General features: G+C 46.9%; 1 protein-coding gene across 1 annotated transcript in view; it reads right to left on the bottom strand.

The window, feature by feature from the left end:
- Positions 1-5,615: 5,615 nt before the first annotated feature.
- FAM102A (family with sequence similarity 102 member A) overlaps positions 5,616-21,943 on the bottom strand; it is a 75,268-nt gene continuing 58,940 nt past the window's right edge. The window contains 8 exon segments of the mRNA XM_048513085.1: positions 5,616-5,807; positions 6,340-6,377; positions 6,379-6,410; positions 8,526-8,647; positions 11,469-11,658; positions 15,815-15,919; positions 19,611-19,765; positions 21,182-21,228. Coding sequence (XP_048369042.1) covers positions 5,762-5,807; positions 6,340-6,377; positions 6,379-6,410; positions 8,526-8,647; positions 11,469-11,658; positions 15,815-15,919; positions 19,611-19,765; positions 21,182-21,228 — 735 coding nt within the window. The 3' untranslated portion in view covers positions 5,616-5,761.

Genomic DNA, 21,943 nt, shown 5'->3' with positions numbered 1-21,943 from the left:
TTGAAACAAGGTGTAAAGAATTGGGACACTCTCCTCTTCAAGTTCCAAGTTCCTTTTTAACTTCTCCTAAAAAAAATAAATGAAAAGAGAGTTTGCCCCTCATTAGCTGAGCAGGGAAGGGTTAAGGTTAGAATCCGTGAGGAGCTGACAGAGCTGCCGGACCACAAGAACTCTGCAGGATAAGGCCCTTTGGATACAGAGGACTGCAGACCCCGTGAACTCTCGCGACCAGGCGACGAGTTTGCTGAACAGTCCCCAAGAGACCAGCCCCGTCCACAGGGCTAAGCTACTGCGGCAGCCATTTTGTTTAGCTAATCTAAGCAGAAACAGTGGATCCATTTAGCAGCTCTTCAGATCAGGCAATGAGGGAGGGAGGGAGGGGACTGCCCTCCCATTGCGCCCCCTCTCCAGGAGGGGCGCACCTAATTTGGGTGCTCTGAGGCGAAATGTACCTGATGAGGGGCCTCCCAGAGGTTCACCATGCAGGTGCAGCTCAGCTGCACAGCCACATGTTTTCTTTTTAAGGGGTGGGGGAGAAAGGGACATCATGACATTGCTTTTGGGAAACAGTAATTCAGTCTTAACGAAACATTTCTTGGGGTCTCAGCAGGGGCGGAGCAAGGGGGAACTGCGCCCGGGGCACGCGCGCACCCTGCACCCCTGCCACGGCGTCGCCTGCCCCCACCCCGCCATGCCATGTGCCTGGGATGTCATGCCCCCCTGTCCCGTTGGAGCTACGCCACTGGGTTTTAGCCATTTTTAAGAGGAACCAATGGTATTTTTTCTTTAAACAGAAAAAGCTGTTTAAAGGAGTTTAAAACCCATCCCCGTTCATTGCCACGGACTGAAAATAATGCCTGCTGCACCATCTGGGCCATAAAGTGCCAGATGGATGGAGAAATTCAGTTCCGCAACCTGCCCTCTTTCAACATTGGTTCGTCTTCAGGTTCTTGGCTGAGCCAGTTCCATCGACAGAGTAGAGGATTTGCATGTTTCATTAAGCTCCATCTTTCAAATTTTATAATTTGGAGTTCTGTAACATTACACACACGTGTACCCCGCCAATAATATGTTGAAAACTCTTCTCATTATTCAACGCTTATGATGGAGGATAATTGAGTCAAATCTATCTCCTTTGGCACTAGAGGCAGAGGAAGCAGAAGCCAGCTCCGCCTCCTCTCCATCTTTATCAAACTTAGGATTCTACAGCTTCTCTCACAAGACCAAATTCAATAGGGGTTACTGGCAAACAACAAAAAAGTCACTCTTGAAAACTTTTGAAAAAGTGTGACTATTAGAAAGGAAGTATCTCCTCACCCCCAAACAAGGAATTTTTCTTTTTAAAAAAAGCACTGAAACAACGATTAGCTTTTTAAAAGCTGCAAAACGCCAGCCAGCTGGGTTTTCAACAAAACTCAATAAATCTTCAAAACAAAACAAACAATGAGAAAGAAGAAAAGATATTCAAACGAAACCAGTGGTTTGAGATTTTCAGTAATTCAGGAAAAATAAAATCCTCCTCAATGTTCCCCAAACAGTATCTCTAAGTCAACAAGTAACGAGGAAGAACACGTCAATCATGCCAAGAGGGAAAGTGCTTGCAAAGTGAACATTGTTTGAGGAAGCAGCGGAATTGTTAAGAGAATATTTTTTAAGAGTTTCCAGCTCTACCATCAGATTTATCTTAACTAGTGGATGACATTGGTAAAAGCCACAGAAGGAATTCCAAGAGATGTCCCTGACCCTCCTTCCAGCTCACTTGGTTCTTACCGAATGTACAGGCTGAGTCCCAGTACATAGAATAAATGACTATGTTGAGGACTTAAGTCTGCTTTGGTGAGCATTACATGGTTTTGATTAGGATCTAAGAAGTCAGGAAGCAGAGGCGGAGCTACCAGGGGGAAGCTGGGGGGGATTGCACCGGGCGCACGCTTGGGGGGCGTGGAAAATCACCCCCCCCCCACCTTAGTTCAGCCTGAAAGTGAAGGCTGGAAAAGTGGCCCGTTCACTTGAGGCTGCAAATGGCCTGGTGGGAACTACACTTCCCAGGAGACCTTGCAAGCCCCAAGGTCTCCTGGGAAGTGTAGTTCCCACCAGGCCGTATCCAGCCTCAAGTGAACAGGCCGCTTTTTTCAGCTGGCACTTTCAGGCTGAACTAAGGTAAGTGTGTGCGTACAGGGGTGGGGGGGAAGGCAGAAAACACAGAGTGCGCACCGGGCGCAGTCTGTCCCAGCTACGCCTCTGTCAGGAAGTCACCAAGTGCTGGGAGAGGAACTCTAAGAAACCACACATAGTCACTAGCAATGAGTTCAGGGTTACAAAGTGAGGCTTATAGACACTGAAACTTCCTGTCATTCTCCTCAGGGCAGTTCACATAGACCTGTATACTGAACCAGTCCCTGCTGAATTCTAGGGAGTCCTTCATTCATGGCTCACATGGACTGTATCATTACCATTTGGACACATGCCTTGGCTTTCAGAGCTGATAAGACAGAAGCATGTGCACGAAATCGAAGAAGGGCAGGGAAACAGCAGCATGTTAATGTGACCTGGCTCAGCGTGTAACAAGGTCACCATCAGGTCGCTTCGTCAGCCACCTCTCTGCCATTCACAGCCAAGTGCTCCGGTCACAAGTTAGCCACACTCTTGTCAACCTGCACTCCCAAACGTGGGTTTCTAGTTCCTAAGTTGGCACAAATTGCCCACATTCCCCAAGCTGGCTTAACTGCCTGGCACTCTTGAGATACTCAGCTATTCTCCCTCGCCCCAGGCCTTTCCTTCCAGTTTTTACCTATGCAAAAGCAATACCACTGCTGGGAGCTGTCCTTTTGAAGTACTTTGGTAACTGAAAGCAATTTATTTCATCCTTCTGCCTGAATCAATAGCTCTAGGCCCGTGGTGGCGAACCTTTGGCACTCCAGATGTTATGGACTACAATTCCCATCAGCCCCTGCCAGCATGGCCAATTGGCTATACTGGCAGAGGCTGATGGGAATTGTAGTCCATAACATCTGGAGTGCCAAAGGTTCGCCACCACTGCTCTAGGCCGACAAAGCATCTCTATGGCTTCCTATCAGTAGACCAACCTAGCTGTACTTCAATCAAGGACCAAGAGCCACGGCTACATTCTTAAGAGTCTCTTTCCCCCCAATAATAATAATAATAATAATAATAAAACAGGATTGCATACCTCCAATTGCCATAGCAAAGCTCATATTATGAGTCTTCTGCGGTGCTGTGACTTCAACTAACCTCCTTTGCCGTGAGAGGCGAGGAAGGCGTTGCTTTATTTTTCAGTGCACCGGGCTCAAGAACCAAGCAATTATGGAGGAAGCTGCATTGAGGAGCTCACCTGTTCCACACCTGGACTGCATGTCTGCAATCTCGAGAGTGGCTTCTGAAGCACTCCCCCCCTCCCAAAAAGAGAGAGAGAGAGAGAGAGAGAAGCCAATCCTGGAGACAGCAAACTGGCAATATCTGCTTCCCGTGAAACGGCCAAGTCCTCCCTATCTGAAATGCAACAGCGCGCCCCATTAGTAGCTATAGCAACCTGGTAGCTTTCCCTTCTGATGCCTGGCCATCCCTCAAATTCCTTCTGTGGCAGTCCACCCACAAACAGGCCTGTTACAAAGCAGTTATTCGTGCTGAAAAAAATACACAGATATCGCTAACTGGGGAGGGAGGGAAGGAGACATAAGCTCCCTGCCCAACTCTAATCCTGCTGCATGTGAAAAACTGTGCACAGACACAGGTGTGTGTATGTACACAGGTGCCTTGTGTGCACCCACATCGACAGAATGCAGTGACCTTAGTCATGCCCATGGCAACTGTGTCTTGCCCGGTGCCCCACGTGTGGCGAACATTGCAGTTACACACAGAGAAGAAGTGAGGGGAACACTCCGGTTATGCGCAGTAGACGAAGTGTGGGGAACACACCGGTTACACACAGCCGAAAAAGAGGGAGGGGGGAAAGGGAACTCTACAAGGAAGGTAGTTTATCAGCTGAAAAGATCATGGAGTCCTGCCTGCACCTAACTCCAGGCAGAATTCGCCTTCAATCTCGGCCTGAATACCTAGCTGCTGGGAGATCAGAAAGGGGTGGGAGGAAATTAGTTCAGAAACTTCAGACTCCCCCGCCCACTGCCATGTTTTTCTCTGCCCCACCTCAACACTAGAGAGGAAATTCGCAGGGGAAAAAATATTAGTGATAAAACAGGACGAAAACACAATGAAGTTTTTATCTTTCCTCCCAACACTAAGTGTGTTCGCACACAGCAGAATGAGGTGGTAAAAAGGCCTCTTGCAATTTAGAAAGTAGGAAGATCATACTTCTAAGCCGCACTGCATTGCACCCCCCTGCAAGCAGAAGTCTAGCGTAGCAGGCAGCAGATTGGATTAGAACTTCTCCTCCTGATGTGCTTTTTTAACAAGCAGAATTCTTTTGGTTTTCAAGATGAGTGAACTTTTCTTTAAACTTGCAGCTAGTTGGCACAGTCTCTGCCACTAGCTTAAGACGATCACTTCGTTCTGCTGCGTGTGTGGAACAGGTCTGACTTGATCCACCAAAGTAGAAAATAATGCATACACAAATGCCTGGACAGATTGAGGCACATTTTAGACAAAGCATCTTTGAGATGGATTTGGCAAAAACCGGGGGGGGTGGGGGGGCTGGGACATATCAAACTTTCTAGATCTGGAACCAGCTTTCACATATTCTAGAAAACCTATCCTGACCCGCCACCCTTTTTTGATCTGGAAGGTAGCAATGTTGGGGCATCTTAAAAAAAAAAGGTTTTTCTATCAGCCTGAAGTGAGTAGGCAGAATCATCTTCCATGTTCCCCCTCCCCACTCAACACACAACAGGGGCTGTTTGAAGAGCCTTGAGCAGAGGGGGCCCTTTGGAGCCCCTTTCTGGGGTTTGTTTGGAATCTTTGAAAGTGCTCCCTCTATCAGAAACCAAGGAACAATATCCCCTCCCATGCCCTGCAGTGGAAGGGGAGTTTCTGCAAGACGGCAGCTGGTAATGCGAGCAGGCGCGTAGCATCGATCGCCTGTGTTTAAAAAACTATCAAGTTCCGTCTATAGCGACATTTGAAATGCACTTCTGGAAAGCAAAGAAGCCATTTCCATGAATGCATCATCTTTGGGGCTCCAAATATATATTTTGGGGTGCTGCACTTCAGGTATCCCCCGCACAGAAAAGTGATCCTTTTCTTGAAATCCACGAAGCAGAAGCCTGACTAAAGAAAAAGCTGCGTTTTGAAATGCACTTGAATTTCGGCTCTCCCTTCGCCTCGGCGTTCTATTAGCAACGATTTTGTTCTCCCCCAAATGCCGACAGTTTTCGAAAGGAAAAAAAAAGTTCACAGTGGTATAACCCAATGATTTACACAGACAGTATCGAAGAAATTCCAAGTCGAGATGCAGCTGGTGGAATGAAGGTTTGGAGCGGAGTGAAGAGGAATTCTCCTCTACCAACAAGGAGATTCTCGAGGCCGTGTCTGGGATCAGCAGAAAATTGCTGGAGGCTTCCAGATGCTGGGAAGAGTTTGGGGCGCCCCGTGAGGTGGCCTCGAGCAAGTGCACCTTCTGGAGTGTTCGGTCCTCGGGCAGATCTGTAGTGCACATGGCAAGGAAGAGGCCTCAGGACTCCCGCCTGGAATGTCGAGTGAAGAGAAAAAGTCGAAGAGGAGGCATTGGCATCCGACGTGAGCATGGTTGGGGACCATTTCCAGCAGGTCCGCCCCGGCCGTTTCACATTTAATGGGTTTCGATTACCACTGGCTCGTAAACTCCAGATGAGACCCTGCACGAGTAATTTTAAAAAAGGAGGGGGAGAAGACGATCATTTTGTGCTGCCGGCTCCCGCTAGGAAGAGCTTCAACTCAACGCTACAAATTGAGACTAAACTAAACTATTAGAAGTAACTGACCTGGACTGAAATCAAACATCAGAATGTTTTTTTTGAGGGGGAAGGAGGTAGAAGAAGAAAGAGGAAGGAGAGAAGAAAAAAAGCAAACAAACAAGTTTTAATAGGATATATTTTTTCCGGGGAAATAAGAACTAATGTAGTGATACAATTCTGCTAAGCAAAAGAGTCTACAGACATGGGATGCGGCATAATTTTCCTTTCCCCAGCGCTGGATCCCTTGTCTTCTTCCTCCTCCACCACCTCCTCCCCAATCTGTCCCATGCATGGGCCAAGCTTCCTCCCCACATGCTCTAGGTCAGAACATCCACATTTCTGGGTCGGTGCCACTGGCACCTAGAATAACAGTGGAGCATCCTCGTTATGCACACAGCCCAAGCTCAAACTTGGAAACGGCATCTGGCGGTACCTGTTTGCAAGCTGAATCCCGCTCAGCGTGGTTGTGCCCGTCTCTGCTCACAAACAGCCTCAGGTTGCTATCTGTAAAGAGACAAAAGAAGAGTTGGATTTATACCCCACCTTTACCTCCTCCAGGAGACTTACAATCTCCTTGCCCTTCCCAGCTCACAACAAACACCCTGTGAGGTAGGTGGGGCTGAGAGAGCTCAGAAGAACTGTGACTAGCCCAAGGTCACCCAGTTGGAGTGCACAAGCTAATCTACTTCACCAGATCAGCCTCCACAGCTAAAGAATCAAACCCGGTTCTCCAGATTAGAGTGCACCTGCTCTTAACCACTATGCCACTGCTGCTCACAGAAGACTGGGGCTCAAACATCACAAAAACAACGATTCCCCCAGGAGGCCTCCCCCACTGCGCTGAGAAGAAGATGACTTTATTTACAGTCAATGACCAAATATATTACAAATCTCCAAAATATCTACAACAAAACAAGAATGCAGATCTCTCTCCCGTATCCAGCACTATCCATCTATATATCATTATATTTTGTAGACACACCAAACAACATAAAATTACTAGACAAAACAACAATATCTAAGGGGGATGCCATATTCAGATCATTTTTTTCTTTTTCATAATGAATAGACAGAATTTTGCTACCCATTTAGTAATATTTTCCTTCTTATCTTGTAATAGTTTTTCACAACAAACTTTATCAGAACAATACGTCATCTTGTGTAGTAGATGTGACAGGCATTTTTTCCTTGCCTTCTCATAAAGGGGACACTTTAATAAAATATGCTCTATAGTTTCTACAGAATTCAGAGAGCAAGAACATAACCTTGCAGCATAAGGTATCTTTTGATATTTCCCTTCTAAGACAGCAGAAGGTAAATGTGCACTTCTTGCAAGAGTAACAGCTCTCACACTGCGCTGAGCAAAGAGAAATATTCTCACTGCTAATCTTGTACAGACACAAAGTGAGTCGCATCGCTTCGTCTTGCCTCGTCAGAACCAGCACATTTTAGGAAGTACCACTCAGACAAAATAGACGTCCCAGGAGAAAGGCAAAAGAGTGACCTGGTGAATCAGACCAAGGATTTTGACAGAGGCCAAAAAGATGCCTCCAGAATGTCACCAGTAGTGCTTTTCCTTCATTACTTCCCCCAGTGACTGGCGCTCAAATTATCCTCCAAGGATGAAGATGTCATTTAACCATCCCGGTTTATTATCTGTTGGCAGACGTCTCCACCTCCTCCATAAATCCGCCTGGTGTTCTTCTAAAGCCAGATAAACTAGCGGCCTACAACTTTATCTGACGGCAAAAACAGCAGTCAAACTCACGTGTGGCACCCCCCTCCGTTCAACTCAGCAAATGCAAAAGAAGTGTTTTTCCAACACAACAGCCCCTCCGCCAAGTAAAAAAAAAAGAAGGAGCAAATCCTGTAGAACAAAACACAAAGAGAAAGCACAATTATACTACAATCCCAAACTGGAAAATCCAGAATACCATTAGCCACATAAAGCCAGTATAAGTACATTTTTAAAGCTGGCTTAAAAGGTCTAAGCTTAAAAAGTCTAAACACAGCTGCTAGCTGTTTCCATAATGGCGGCAGGGGGCGGGGTGGGTGGGGGGGCTGCTACCAAAAAATGCCTCTTCAGAAAAAGACAGAGACAGGCAAACAGCTCCAGAGGCATTTAAGAGGAAAGGGTTAAACACAGCCTCTCACCCATCAATGTTTCTGCAGTCTTCAAAGGCAGCCTTTTGGGAGGGGTACCTTTCAAATCAAGGAAGAGCCTACTGGTAGCTCGGTTGCTGGCAATGGGGCTTGCTTCTGAGTAAACCCTCCTAGGTTCGTGATTCACCCGTTGGAAGAGATGCACGGTTGCTTCAAAGCAAAGCCACCGACTACCACCAAGCTTACTCCCGAGTAACGCACGCCTCAGAGCCAACCCTTTTTTCTAAACTAAAACCTCAGTATTCAGGTTAAATTGCCGTGTTGGCACTTTGCGATAAACAAGTGGGTTTCGGGTCGCAGTTTGGGCACTCGGGTCTCGAAAAGGTTCGCCATCACTGCTAGATGCTCTGGATGTGAAGCAGAAGTCTGCAAGATCGGACCTTAAACTGAGAGGACTTGGGAGTCCCCAGGGACAGAGGGCAGCTCCATTTTCAGAACACTATCTAGAAACTTCACCTTCTGTGTTGCTGACATCTGTGAAGTCTTGACTCTGCATGATTTTCTCCACTATGTCGTCAGCGTCGATCCTGGTGTCGTCCACCCAGGTGGGATGACTCTCCACAGAATCCTTTTTCCTCCTGATGATGACAGGTGGGACAGAAAAATGAAACATGCATTCGTGGCTGTTGAATGTCTTAATTTTTGCTACGGTAAGAAGTGCTGAAAAACATAGACACGCACAGCAATGTCCTTGCCTCCAAGGTTGGTCAGTTCAGTTTTTGCATTCCAATCTTTCTGTTTATTTGCCTTGCTTTCCCAAAAAGTCAGTCACTACACATGACAAAATCTAGCAGCAGATAAAGGACACACAAAAGCCCCACCACTTACCACATCTGTGAAAACTGTCTCCTAAGTCTCAGTGGTACAAAGGCCCGTTCTGCACGGGCCAAAAACAGCACCCCAAGAAAGGTAAAACCACAGTTCCCGGGGCGCTGTGGCTGATGCATTAACAAAACCCACTGCAAAAGACAAATATGATCTACTGTGTGAACAGCTAAATGCTGTGTCTGTCAATGTTGTAAATACTGTACATACCGTCATACCGATTTTGGAAGGGGTGTCAGAACATGTGTAATTGTTTAGATGAGCAAAATCTAAATGACAGCTGGACCCTCCTTCTATCTAGCAGGTGCCGTGTGCAGATTAGGACTGAGTGCACAGCTTGAACCGTGTGCAAAACCTGATAAGGTGAGGGCACCTGATTGGTACCACATTTGTATATAGTTAGCACAGACAGCAGAGTGATGTGTGCCTGCAAACACCTGTGGTCTGGCGAAGCACTTTGTCAGTAGAGAGCAATAAATAGAACTGCACTGGTGACTGTGTGTCTGTCAGTTCTTGCCTACATTGCGTCCTGCAAGGTGGTCTACTCCGAGTAAATCCGCTGCTTCAACAGTTCGCCCAGCTGCCGCCTCTACAATGAGGCAGCACCGTGCTTTCCCCCCGCAACCGGCAAGAAAATGCTATTTTTGAAACTCGCTTAATGAGCAGGTTTTTTTGAAAACAGTATGCAACTGGTGCCAAGCAAACGGCACCGGGTCGAGGGTGACGCTTTTAGGCATGCCCCATTTTTTTTCAACTCTTCTCTTCCGTGCGCAGCTCTGTGGGGACGAGCCTCCTGGCCTCCGACCCCCAAGGCGTTGCCATGGCCACAGGGGCAGGTTAAGGTAACTGCAATGTTGTTGGGAACTACTGGGAAGGTAGTTGTTTATTTTTGCTATGTTGTAAATGTTGGAGTTTATTGTTTCAGGGTTTCTTTTTGTGGTTGTAATGGGTGAGAGTTCTCCTGGAAACCTTCATCATGTTGAATCCTATTCACCAGGTCCTTGGAGTCTTCAGGAGCCAACCCACTTGCAAAGAAGAATTGGACTTGGCAATATCAGAAGACTGTAACTAGAAGGGCTTGAAAATGCAACCTGAACAGGACCTTGAAGTGTGATGTTAAATGTTGATGTTATATGTTAAGAAAGTAAACCATTTTGTTTTCAAAATTTGTTGTTGCAAACTCATTCCAAGTTCTGCCCCATAGAACCCACAAGCTGAGGTTACATATACTTGCCAAGTGGAGGTACTGAAAAGGTATAGACTTAGATTTATGCATGAGATTGTATGTATTGCATGAGAATGACAGTCCTGTAGTATTTGGACCCCAACCCACAAAGAACTGCTGATAAATCAAAAACCAGTTCCTTAAATTGAGTCCAGAAGCAAATAGGCAGGCACCTCTTCTAGAAATGACAATATCTTCTCTAAACTAAAAGTGTGAGTCCTATCAAATTCATAACAGTTGGGACTCCAACTCAGACACCCTTCGTTTTAGCACCCGAGAAATACTAGGCAGTTATTGGTGAGAGCAAATACTGCCCACATTAAATCTTGACCATTTCAAACGGAAGAAGCAGGGCTCCTCCTCTACTTGATTAATCGTGTCTATTAATTTCATCGAACCCTTTTGACCAAAGAAGGCGCTCCAGTTAAACTGGGCAGCACATTTTCAAGGAATGCTTAACGTAAGTGCTTACAAACACAACACAGATGGCAGGCAGCGTCTTAAAATGCTTCTCTATTAGATGCTTCCTGGTTAATGGCGAAGATTCTTCTACCTATTCATAATTCATTCTGTATAAACCCACGTTGTTAAAATTATGGTCACGAGGTGTATGTACTATGCAGTGTTCAAGCTTCATCCATCTGCCAGTCTATTTCAAAGCAAGCCCCACAGCACAGCTCAATAGCAGAGTCATGCTTGGCAAACCAGAAGCCATTCCTCACACTTCCAGTGAAAAGGGCATGGGGGCAACTGAGCTGGGAAAGCAGACGATATTGAGGGGGACAACACATCGTTGTTCTGGGCCTGACTCTGGACAAATGTGGTAGCTTTTGTATGCAGATGTACTGTCGAAGGCTTTCACGGCTGGATTCAACTGGTTCTGGTGGGTTTTCCGGGCTGTGTGGCCGTGGTCTGGTGGATCTTGTTCCTAACGTTTCGCCTGCATCTGTGGCGGGCATCTTCAGAGGTGTATCACAGAGGGAAGTCTGTTGCACACTGTGATACACCTCTGAGGATGCCAGCCACAGATGCAGGCGAAACATCAGGCACAAGATCCCCCAGACCACGGCCACACAGCCCGGAAAACCCACCAGAACCATTTGTACGCAGACTCGCCATGGGGATTACAGGGAACGTTCACATTCAGAGGCAGTCATCCTATGAATACCAGTGCCTGGAAGCAGCATCAGAGGAAGGCCTTGGCCTCTATGACCTGTTGTTGGCCCTCCAGAATGGTTGGCCACTTGCATGAGACATGATTCTGGGTTAAATGGACCAGCAGGACTCTTACGTCCCATCTCCTGAAACACAAGAGGCTTCTTTCTCCCTTCGCACTCGCTGGCACTCACCTGGACGATCTATCTAATAGGAGGTTTGGTCTTGGCGGGCGAGGGGGTTTCTCCATCTTGTGTTCTCGCTCGCCCTCGGGGCACTCGACAGTCATGCTGAGCCCTCCAGAGGCACTGCTGCTGGTGGAGGTATTCCGCCGGTGGGTCAGGTCAGACAAGCTGGAGGATCGTGAGTGCTCAGTACTATAGCCTGCCAATAGATGCAATATGCGTTAGAGACAATCTTCCCCACTGCTTCACTGTTGCAAAGCAGAAGTCGATTCGATTTCGAATACCTTTAATGGCATATAAATAGTTGAAGAAGAAGAAGAAGAAGAAGAAGAAGAGGAAGAGGAAGAGGAGGAGGAGTTTGGATTTATATCCCCCTTTCTCTCCTGCAGGAGACTCAAAGGGGCTGACGATCTCCTTGCCCTTCCCCCCTCACAACAAACACCCTGTGAGGTAGGTGGGGCTGAGAGAGCTCCGAGAAGCTGTGACTAGCCCAAGGTCACCCAGCTGGCATGTGTGGGAGTGTACAGGCTAATCTGAATTCCCCAGATAAGCCTCCACAGCTCAGGCGGCAGAGCTGGGAATCAAACCCAGTTCCTCCAGATTAGATACACGAGCTCCTAACCTCCTACGCCACTGCTAAGATTAACATTGCAAGATAATAACAGCCTTTACAACTTCTGATGAGACAACACCATTTAAAAATTTAGCCACCGCTTCCAACAGCTCGTAGTTGTGGCTGTTTAAAAGATATATAATCTTCTGTTTATCTGTAATGCCTTCACTTCCATGCAGGAAGGGGATTATGTGCTTCTTCCTACCTATCTCATAAAAAGGACAATTCAACAGCATATGAGATGTTGTTTCCACAGAACCCATGCCACACGGGCATTTCCTTTCTTTAGGTGGGATTCCAAGGTGGCGTCCAAGGCTAAAGGAAGAAGGCAGGGCATTACACCTAGCTAAGGTGATTGCTCTACGCCACTGGGCCTCAACCAGGAGATAAAGGTACCGGGCTACAATTAATCTATCCACAGGTATTCCCAGAGAGATCGGGGAACAGGTTTTATTAGCTTCCTCTAGCATCTGTTGAAACTCTCTATCAAAAAGTCTCTTCTTGATAGCCCCATAGACCTCCCAAAGCAGAAGTCTATGTAAGCAATTTACTCCCGTGTATGGTTAAACGAAACATCTGTGGCTCGGGGCATACAAATAATCAGAACAGAAAATAAATACTGAACCCAACTTCCTCTTCCAAAAGTAATGCTACAGCCAGCACAGACATAGGAGATTTTTTTAAAATTATAAACCCATAAAATAAATACATATTTCATTTAAAATAGTAAGTAAATAAGAGTCTGGCGAACATATGATCAAATGTAAAATTGTGTTAACAATCACCATGTAGGTTTAATGTATTTGTGTTTATTTTAGGAGAGGCCTAAGAAGGCATTACGAGGTTAACCAATACCGGAGGTTAACTAGCCCCACCTTTTGTGTTTATTTTGAAGCAATAGCTTATATATGAAGCATCATTTTGTACATAATTGTAGTTGCTTTAATGAGGTTGATATGAGGTGGGAACCTCTGTGTTTCGTTGGTAATCCGGTCTAAAAAAGAATCTCCACATGAAAAGCGCAAACCTGATGAGAAAAAACCGAGGCAAACTTTTCCATAGGAATCAATGTAAATCCAATTAATCCGTTCTAGGCACTCCAAAAACATACCAAAAGCACATTTTTGGTGAATAAACCTAGTGTTATTGCTGAAAACAGTAACAAACAATAACACTAGGACCAGCTTCAGAGCCAGTAGACCAACGTCGCACTAGAAAGCTGTCCCAAGAGGTCTGTTTCTGACGCCTCTTTAAGATTTGTCTGAAATGGGGCAAGACTTTGTCATTCAACAAGTTGCAGACACCACCTGCAACAGCTTTGTCCGGGTGATTTTTCTTCACAAACCCCTGCACCTTACTGCAAATCAATGAAAACCGAGACAAATTTTTCAGTGGAAAAATAGATGAAAACCGAAATTGATGAAAACCAAAGGCCGAGGTTCCACTGTAATTGTAAATGTACTTTGTACATAATTGTGCTCATTTCAATACAAATTGTAAATGTATAAAGTTGTGAAAATTACGTCATATAAATAATTGCTTATGAAATTGTGCATTATACACTGTGGATAAAATTACCCACGTTGTGTGTGCTTTAAGCCATTGGATACAGATTTATATCGTTGCCAAATCTCCAGCTGGGGCCTGGAGCACTCCAGGAATTACAAGTGCTATCCAGACTTCAGAGATCAATTTCCTCTGGAGCACAGGTGTCAAACTCACAGCCCTCCAGATGTTATGGACTACAGTTCCCATCATGCTGGCAGGGGATATTGGGAACTGTAGTCCATAACATTTGGAGGGCCACGAGTTTGACACCTGTGCTCTGGAGGAAATGGGTGCTTTGGAGGGTGGACTCTATGACACCACATCCCTGCTGAGTACCTTCTCTAGGCTCCGCCCCTAAATTCTCCACAAACCCTAGAAACAGCAACTCGAGCTGCAACCCCGGGTTAAAGTTCCCTTTCTGTCATAAAGGTTGACCTCAAGTCGGTCACTTTCTCTCAGCCTGACCTGCTTCGCAGGGTTGCGAGGGTGAAGTGAAGGCGGGGAGAATCACAGAAGCCATCTCGAGCTCCATGGAGAGGGAAACACAGAATTTGAACAGAATAGGGAGTTGCCTCTTCCCCAAGCCCAAGATTTATTCTAATTAGCCGCAAACTGCAGCCTGCCTTTCAACCAAACAATTTTGGAAATGGCTTCCAGGTAAAAACAATAAACAGGCAACCATAGAATCACCGAGTAGGAAGAGACCCCAAGGGCCATCCAGTCCAACCCCCTGCAATGCAGGAACACACAATCAAAGCACTCCCGACATATGTTCATCCACCCTCTGTTTAAAAACCTTCAAAGAAGGAGACTCTACAACTCTCTGAGGCAGGGAATTCCACAGTCTAACAGCCCAGACGGCCAGGAAGTTTGTCCTAATGTTTAGGTGGAATCTCTTTTCCTTCACCTTGAATCCATTACTCCGTGTCCTAGTCTCTGAGGCAGCAGAAAACAAGCTTGCTCCCTCTTCGACATGACATCCCTTCAAATATTTAAACATGGCTGTCATGTCACCTCTTAACCTTCACTTCTTCAGACTAAACATCCCCAGCTCTCTTCAAAGGCCTTGGACTTTAGGCCTTTTACCATTTTGGTTGCCCTCCTCTGGACCCATTCCAAAAAAGCAGATTTTTTATTTCTATCAAATAAAAAAGCAGAAACCTTGAAAATATTGAAGCTAGCAAACTCAAACCTGCTCCACCTTGCCAGCTCTCCCCCCACGCAAAATCAAAGGAAAACACAGGTAAATTAAAAAGGAAAAGGGCCTCAACCTGGTAGCTGAAGAGACTTAACATTCTACAAACAATTATAGGCAAGGGGTTGCACAGTCAAGGTGCCACTATGACCACCTCCCAGCTAATCAAACTAATTGCTTCTAAAGGTGGGCCTCTCCAGAAAAAGGCCTCTGCCAAACTCTCAGTGTTAAAGGTCACAGGTCACACTCTGAAGCACGCCCAGAAGCAATGAAAATTCTTCTAACACTGGCAAGGCACAATCCTGACCATTCGCTCCCATCTGCAACCCTGCCGCAGCATTTTGTACTGTCAGATTCAGAGAACTGTCAGATTTATTAGGCATATACAATATAAGGACCAAAAAAAAAAAAGGAAATCCAGTAGAGAACAGTTAAAGTAATAAGAACATAAGAACTAGCCTGCTGGATCAGACCAGAGTCCATCTAGTCCAGCACTCTGCTACTCGCAGTGGCCCACCAGGTGCCTTTGGGAGCTCACATGCAGGAGGTGAAAGCAATGGCCTTCTGCTCCTGAGCACCTGGTCTGCTAAGGCCTTTGCAATCTGAGATCAAGGAGGATCAAGATTGGTAGCCATAGATCGACTTCTCCTCCATAAATCTGTCCAAGCCCTTTTTAAAGCTATCCAGGTGAGTGGCCATCACCACCTCCTGTGGCAGCATATTCCAAACACCAATCACACGTTGCGTGAAGTGTTTCCTTTTATTAGTCCTAATTCTTCCCCCCAGTATTTTCAATTAATGCCCCCTGGTTCTAGGGACAGAAGCCAAGGGAACCTAATCCAAAACATCTCCAATGCTTCTTAGCAACTTTGCAGCTCATATCAAAGCACCCCGCAGTTGCAAAACAGCAGAGACTCTTTTGGGTTTTCTTGGTACAAACTACACCCAGCCTGCCTCCTTTGCAAGACAGGTGCCCCGAGCCATCTGATTAGCAGTTACCGGAGATCTTGGATTGCTGGCTGGCATAACTGGAGTTCCGCGAATGCCCTGAGTGGAATACTTCCTCTGGACTGGACAGGTTCTGGTCCGGTTCCTCTGGGACACCTTGTAAAAAAAAAAAAGAGTACAAGTCAGAAACATTGCTGGCAAACAACAGCTACGTAGTTTAGATTTTCCTGTTGGGAGGATCTGGAAATCTCTGCTACAGCTGTCTAGCGGCACTGAAGCCATACCATGAATAGACAACGTTGACTTGGCAGTAGCACACATTGCACCAGAAGCAACCAAGCAAGTTTCTGCATCAACAGATTCCTTTGGACTGTCCCCTCTGGTCAACTGAGAGGGCAGCCAACTCCAAAACAAACGGCTCCCACTGGAAACTACACTTTACAGCCTGTATTTGTGGAAGATTCTGTTTTAAAACCTAAAGTCTATCTGAACATGGCAGCACTTACACGACACATTCCAAGGAAAGGAATCTGGGTTATAATCTTTGCTCTCCTACAGTATGCAAAGCCTTTTCCCTACATGCAACCCAACAGGGAACCCAGCTGCCCTATGGGACAGTAGCGCATGATGCACATTATTGATTGCACAAGAGAGAGACAAAGGCAGGCTGATCAGATCAACAAGATGTGTGGTGCCAGGGTGGTTTATTGGCTAGAGTGGATCTAGGAGTCACAGGTTTGCATTCCCACTCAGCTATGAAAGCTGGTGGTGAAGAAGAAGAAGAAGAAGAAGAGGAGGAGGAGGAGGAGGAAGAGGAGGAGGAGGAGGAGTTTGGATTTATATCCCCCCTTTATCTCCTGCAGGAGACTCAAAGGGGCTGACAATCTCCTTGCCCTTCCCCCTCTCACAACAAACACCCTGTGAGGTGGGTGGGGCTGAGAGAGCTCCGAGAAGCTGTGACTAGCCCAAGGTCGCCCAGCTGGCGTGTGTGGGAGTGCACAGGCTAATCTGAATTCCCCAGATAAGCCTCCACAGCTCAGGCGGCAGAGCGGGGAATCAAACCCGGTTCCTCCAGATTAGAGTATACCGCTCTTAACTGCTACGCCACTGCTGCTGAGGTGACTTTGGGCCAGTCATGCACTCTCAGGCTAACCTACCTCAGAAAGTGGCTGTTGTGCAGATAAAAGGGAGGAGAGGACAGCAATGTAAGCTGCTTTGGGTCCTCACTGGGAGAAAGGTGGGGGTACAAATGAAGTAAAAAAAATTAATAAACTAGCTAGGGCACAAAATACTGCCATAAAGACCAACAGCTTTTGAGAGGTGCAAAGCAGAGGTACAGCTACCCTAAAGGAATGAAGCCACAGCACAGACCCTAGAAACAGCTGAGTAAGTTTTGGACAGGTGTCTGCTGAAGATCCCTGGACAAGTAGATAAGGAGGCTGTGCCAGTGAATATCTGAATATCTGAACCATCGTGGGATGGGTCCAGAGGTGGGATCCAGCAGGTTCTCACAGGTTCCCGAGAGTAGGTTACTAATTATTTGTGTGTGCCGAGAGGGGGTTACTAATTGGTGGTTTTGCCCCATGATTTTTGCCTTAGTTACGCCCCTCCTCTCAGCAGTAGCGCGCAGAACTTGAAGCAGTCTAGCAGGAGGTGCACCGGCATGTGTGGCAGCCTGCGCCTGCGTGCATTCGTTTCCCGCCCAAGGACCGGCGCAGCGGCTGCGTCTTTGCCACAGCCCCACCCAGGAATGCCCAGCCATGCCCCAGGAATGCCCCGCCCAGCCCCATTGGCGCTACGCCACAGTTTGAATCCCACCACCATGGGAACCTGTTACTAAAATTTTTGGATCCCACCACTGGACGGGTCTTATGTCTTAGAAAAGACTTTGAGGAATGCATGAAAGAAATCTTTACAAAAAGAAGAAGAAGAAGAAGAGTTTGGATTTATATCCCCCCTTTCTGTCCTGCAGGAGACTCAAAGGGGCTGACAATCTCCTTGCCCTTCCCCCCTCACAACAAACACCCTGTGAGGTAGGTGGGGCTGAGAGAGCTCCGAGAAGCTGTGACTAGCCCAAGGTCACCCAGCTGGCGTGTGTGGGAGTGCACAGGCTAATCTGAATTCCCCAGATAAGCCTCCACAGCTCAGGTGGCAGAGCTGGGAATCAAACCCGGTTCCTTCAGATGAGATACACGAGCTCTTAACCTCCTACGCCACTGCTGCTCCCAGGAATGAGATGGAAGCAAAAAGAGACGGAAGCGTCAGCTTTTGCCTGTTAACAACATGTTACGAATTCATGTCGACATCTATTACTTCGGTTTTAGCATATGGGGAAGGAATTCTTTTCTTTGGAATAGAAATACATGAAGCTGCCTTGTGCAGAGTCAGACCACGGGTCCCTTCGGCTCAATACCGTCTACACTGAGAGGCAAAAACTCTCCATGTTCTCAGGCAGAGAAAGGTCTTTCCTCTAGGTAGAGATGCAGGGGACTTGGCCGGGACTTTCTGCAGGTGAAACAAGTGACCTACTGCTGAAGTTCAGTGCTTCTGCTGAGGCCCCTTCTGCACCTGCAGAATAATGCACTTTCAATGCACTTTGCAGCTGGATTTTATTGCGCGGAATAGCAAAATCCACTTGCAAACCATTGTGAAAGTGGATTGGAAGTGCATTATTCAGCATTTGCGGAAGGGGCCTTAGAAAGCCTGTATTGAGGAAAGCCAAGTGTTGAAGAAAGATTTAAAGTGTTGAAGAAAGATTTAAAAGAGAGGGAGGTGAATGTACTAATAGATACGGGAGCTTTTGGGGGGGTCTTTTTTGGGGAGGGTCGGCTGCTGAGGGTGCCCCCTGCCTCCTACCCCCTTCCCCTGGTTTTCTGTTTTGTTTTAGTGGGGGCCTTTTGGGTTCCCCGGGAGGGTTTGGTTTTAGTTCTCGGATGCTGGTTGTATCGTTGTTTTACTGGTTTTAGTAATGAGACACAGCTTATATTGTATTTGTATTGGTTTTAACTTTTGCCCTCCGGGGGAGGGTGGTATATAAATCCAATAATAAATAAAAATAAATAAATAAAATAACAGTAAGGTACAAGTCAGGAACGGACAACGGTAGCTGACAGGTAGTAAATGTGAGCTGAAGACCAAAAGGGCAGACAGTCAGTGGTAGGGACTCCAGAGTTTTGACACAAACAGCAGTGGTGGCGAACCTTTGGCACTCCAGATGTTATGTTGTAGTCCGTAACATCTGGAGTGCCAAAGGTTCGCCACCACGGGACTACAATGTTCCCATCTACAATTGGCCAATTGGCCATGCTGGAAGGGGCTGATGGGAATTGTAGTCCATAACATCTGGAGTGCCAAAGGTTCGCCACCACAGGACTACAATGTTCCCATCTGTAATTGGCCATGCTGGAAGGGGCTGATGGGAATTGTAGTCCATAACATCTGGAGTGCCAAAGGTTCGCCACCACAGGACTACAATGTTCCCATCTGTAATTGGCCATGCTGGAAGGGGCTGATGGGAATTGTAGTCCATAACATCTGGAGCGCCAAAGGTTCGCCACCACGGGATTACAATGTTTCCATCTACAATTGGCCAATTGGCCATGCTGTTAGGGGCTGATGGGAATTGTAGTCCATAACATCTGGAGTGCCAAAGATTCGCCACCACGGGACTACAATGTTCCCATCTACAATTGGCCAATTGGCCATGCTGTTAGGGGCTGATGGGAATTGTAGTCCATAACATCTGGAGTGCCAAAGGTTCGCCACCACGGCAGCAGAGGCTTGGTGTCAATTCACAATGTGGCAGAGATTCCGCTTATGTACTTCAGAAGGCATATGCTGCTTGTACCTGAGCCGAGGACAGTGGGCCTGGACTTATTCTGACGGATGGAGCCAATTGTGGCAGGTGTGCTGTTGCTGCTGCTTGTACCTTCACCTTTACAGGTCAACTGCAGAGTGGAGTCCTGCCCTGGGATGGTGATTGATTTGGCTGTGGATGGGGGTCTGTAGAAATCAAAAAAAGAAGCACGGATTAACAGGCCATTCAAAACTATTACAGTCATTAAAAGCAGACTTTCAACTGGGGAAATTTTACACTGTTTTGCCTCGTCACAGCAAACTGAAGAGGTACTGAAGGGACTGGCAAATGAGAAAACAATGTCAAACTTTTTCCGCCTCTTGGGATTTCACCTCGCTTGGGATTTCCCAAGTCTGTCCCCTCTGATGGCAAATCAAGCCAACTACAAACACAGCATAACAGATCAGCCACAGAGAGACATTCCTACCCCAGCTCCGCCAGCAAGTTCTAAGAGAAGCTGGCAAACAGCAATGGAGTTGAACCTGTTCGACTGCATAAAGGTAAGGGGAGGTGCTGAAAAAGAATGTGCACCTTGATTGAAATTTAGTCATTATTTGTGCAATACTGGGCAAACAGGGGTGACGTCTGAAGTGATAAGGCAACCTGAGAATTCACGTTAAGTGTAATAATACATAAAATGGTCACGGACAGGAAGACAATGGAGAGCTACCGTGAGCTCGCAGGGAGGAGCCCCCGATGTGCCAAGGCAAACTGAATCTACTGGATCCTCTTGAGAAGTATTTGTGTTGTGCATATGAAAACATTTATTTTTTTTAAAGCATCTTTTCCCTTCCTTCCCTTAACCCAGTGATGGCGAACCTTTTCGAGACCGAGTGCCCAAATTGCAACCCAAAACCCACTTGTTTATCGCAAAGTGCCGACACGGCAATTTAACCTGAATACTCAGGTTTTAGTTTAGAAAAACGGTTGGCTCCGAGGCATGCATTCCTCGGGAGTAAGCTTGATGGTAGTCGGTGGCTTTGCTTTGAAGCAACCGTGCAACTCTTCCAACAGGTGAATCACGGCTCTAGGAGGGTTTATTCAGAAGCAAGCCCCATTGCCAGCAACTGAGCTTACTCCCAGGCAAAGGATTGCGCTTTAGTTCTTCGCATGGAAAACAGTGGGGTTTAACAGCGCTTAACAGGGTTACCTGCACTGCCTCCCCAAAACTAGGTCTTAGGTTTAATGCTAATAATCGAGCCCAGCGGCCCAGGCCAGCCTAGATGTGTGAGTGTGTGCATGTGTGGGGGGGAGGGCGGCAACTCTGTTTGCTCGTGCCCACAGAGAGGACTCTGCCACCTCTGGCACCTGTGCCATAGGTTCGCCATCACTGCCTTAACCTAATAAGGAAATAAAACAGGCAAACGGGACTGAGAAACTGCATGTTTACTGCATGGGTAGCTATAGCAATGCAGAAAGGTGGTCATCTATGCCTTCCAATTATGTGATAATCCCAGCCTTACAAGGACACAGGCACGGAAGTAAGGGAACAAGACAGAATTATGGCAATCCGGACTCCCTTCTACCTATTTTCAGCAGAAGAGCTCATTCAAATAACTCACGTTTTAAAGCAGGGGTCTCCAGAGAGCAGGGACATTCCAATCATCACCTGGGGAGGAAGGACAAATACAAGGAAGCTTAATTTCTTAAAATCATCCGAGAAATTTGGCTAATTGTGCAATGTTGCTTACACCCTCCCCTTGCGTGCTGAATTGGTTCCCTTGACTGCTCTTGCTGAATTGTTTATTGCAGGGGCATAACGAGGCAAACTGTAGCCCTGGGCAAAACCTGAGTTGGATGCCCTCCCCCCATGGGCCACTCCACCATGACCAAATTTTTTTTGCATCAGGACATTGGTGCATGCAGGGGGTGCATTTTTCAAAGGGGTACCCCATCCCACATTCTTTTCTAAGGAGATGGGGGCTACAGTTTTGAGGGTCCATAACTTTGGCCCCCCTGAACCAAACTGCACCAAACTTGGGGGGTGCCATCATCTCCAGATGATACCCTGAAATTTTGGTGCCGATACATCCAAAAATGCACCCCCTGCATGAACATCCTAGAAATTTGCCCAAGAATCTTTGTTCTGCATTGAGTTTTCTGGATTGCTATTAATGGGGGTTGCAGGCTGGGGGGGGGCACATTTCTGAAGGCACAGTCTCAAAACTTTCAGGGTCTCATCAGGAGACTGCCCTAATGGTACCCCCCAGTTTTGGTGCAATTTGGTTCAGGGGGGCCAAAGTTATGGACCCTCAAAACTGTAGCCCCCATCTCCTATTAGCTCCCATTGGAAACAATGGGGGATAGGGGCACCCCCTTTGGGA

Source organism: Sphaerodactylus townsendi, linkage group LG12 (assembly GCF_021028975.2).
Source record: "Sphaerodactylus townsendi isolate TG3544 linkage group LG12, MPM_Stown_v2.3, whole genome shotgun sequence".
NCBI lineage: Eukaryota > Metazoa > Chordata > Lepidosauria > Squamata > Sphaerodactylidae > Sphaerodactylus > Sphaerodactylus townsendi.
The sequence above is the reverse complement of the archived record's forward strand: the minus strand, read 5'-3'. Positions and strand labels throughout refer to the sequence as shown.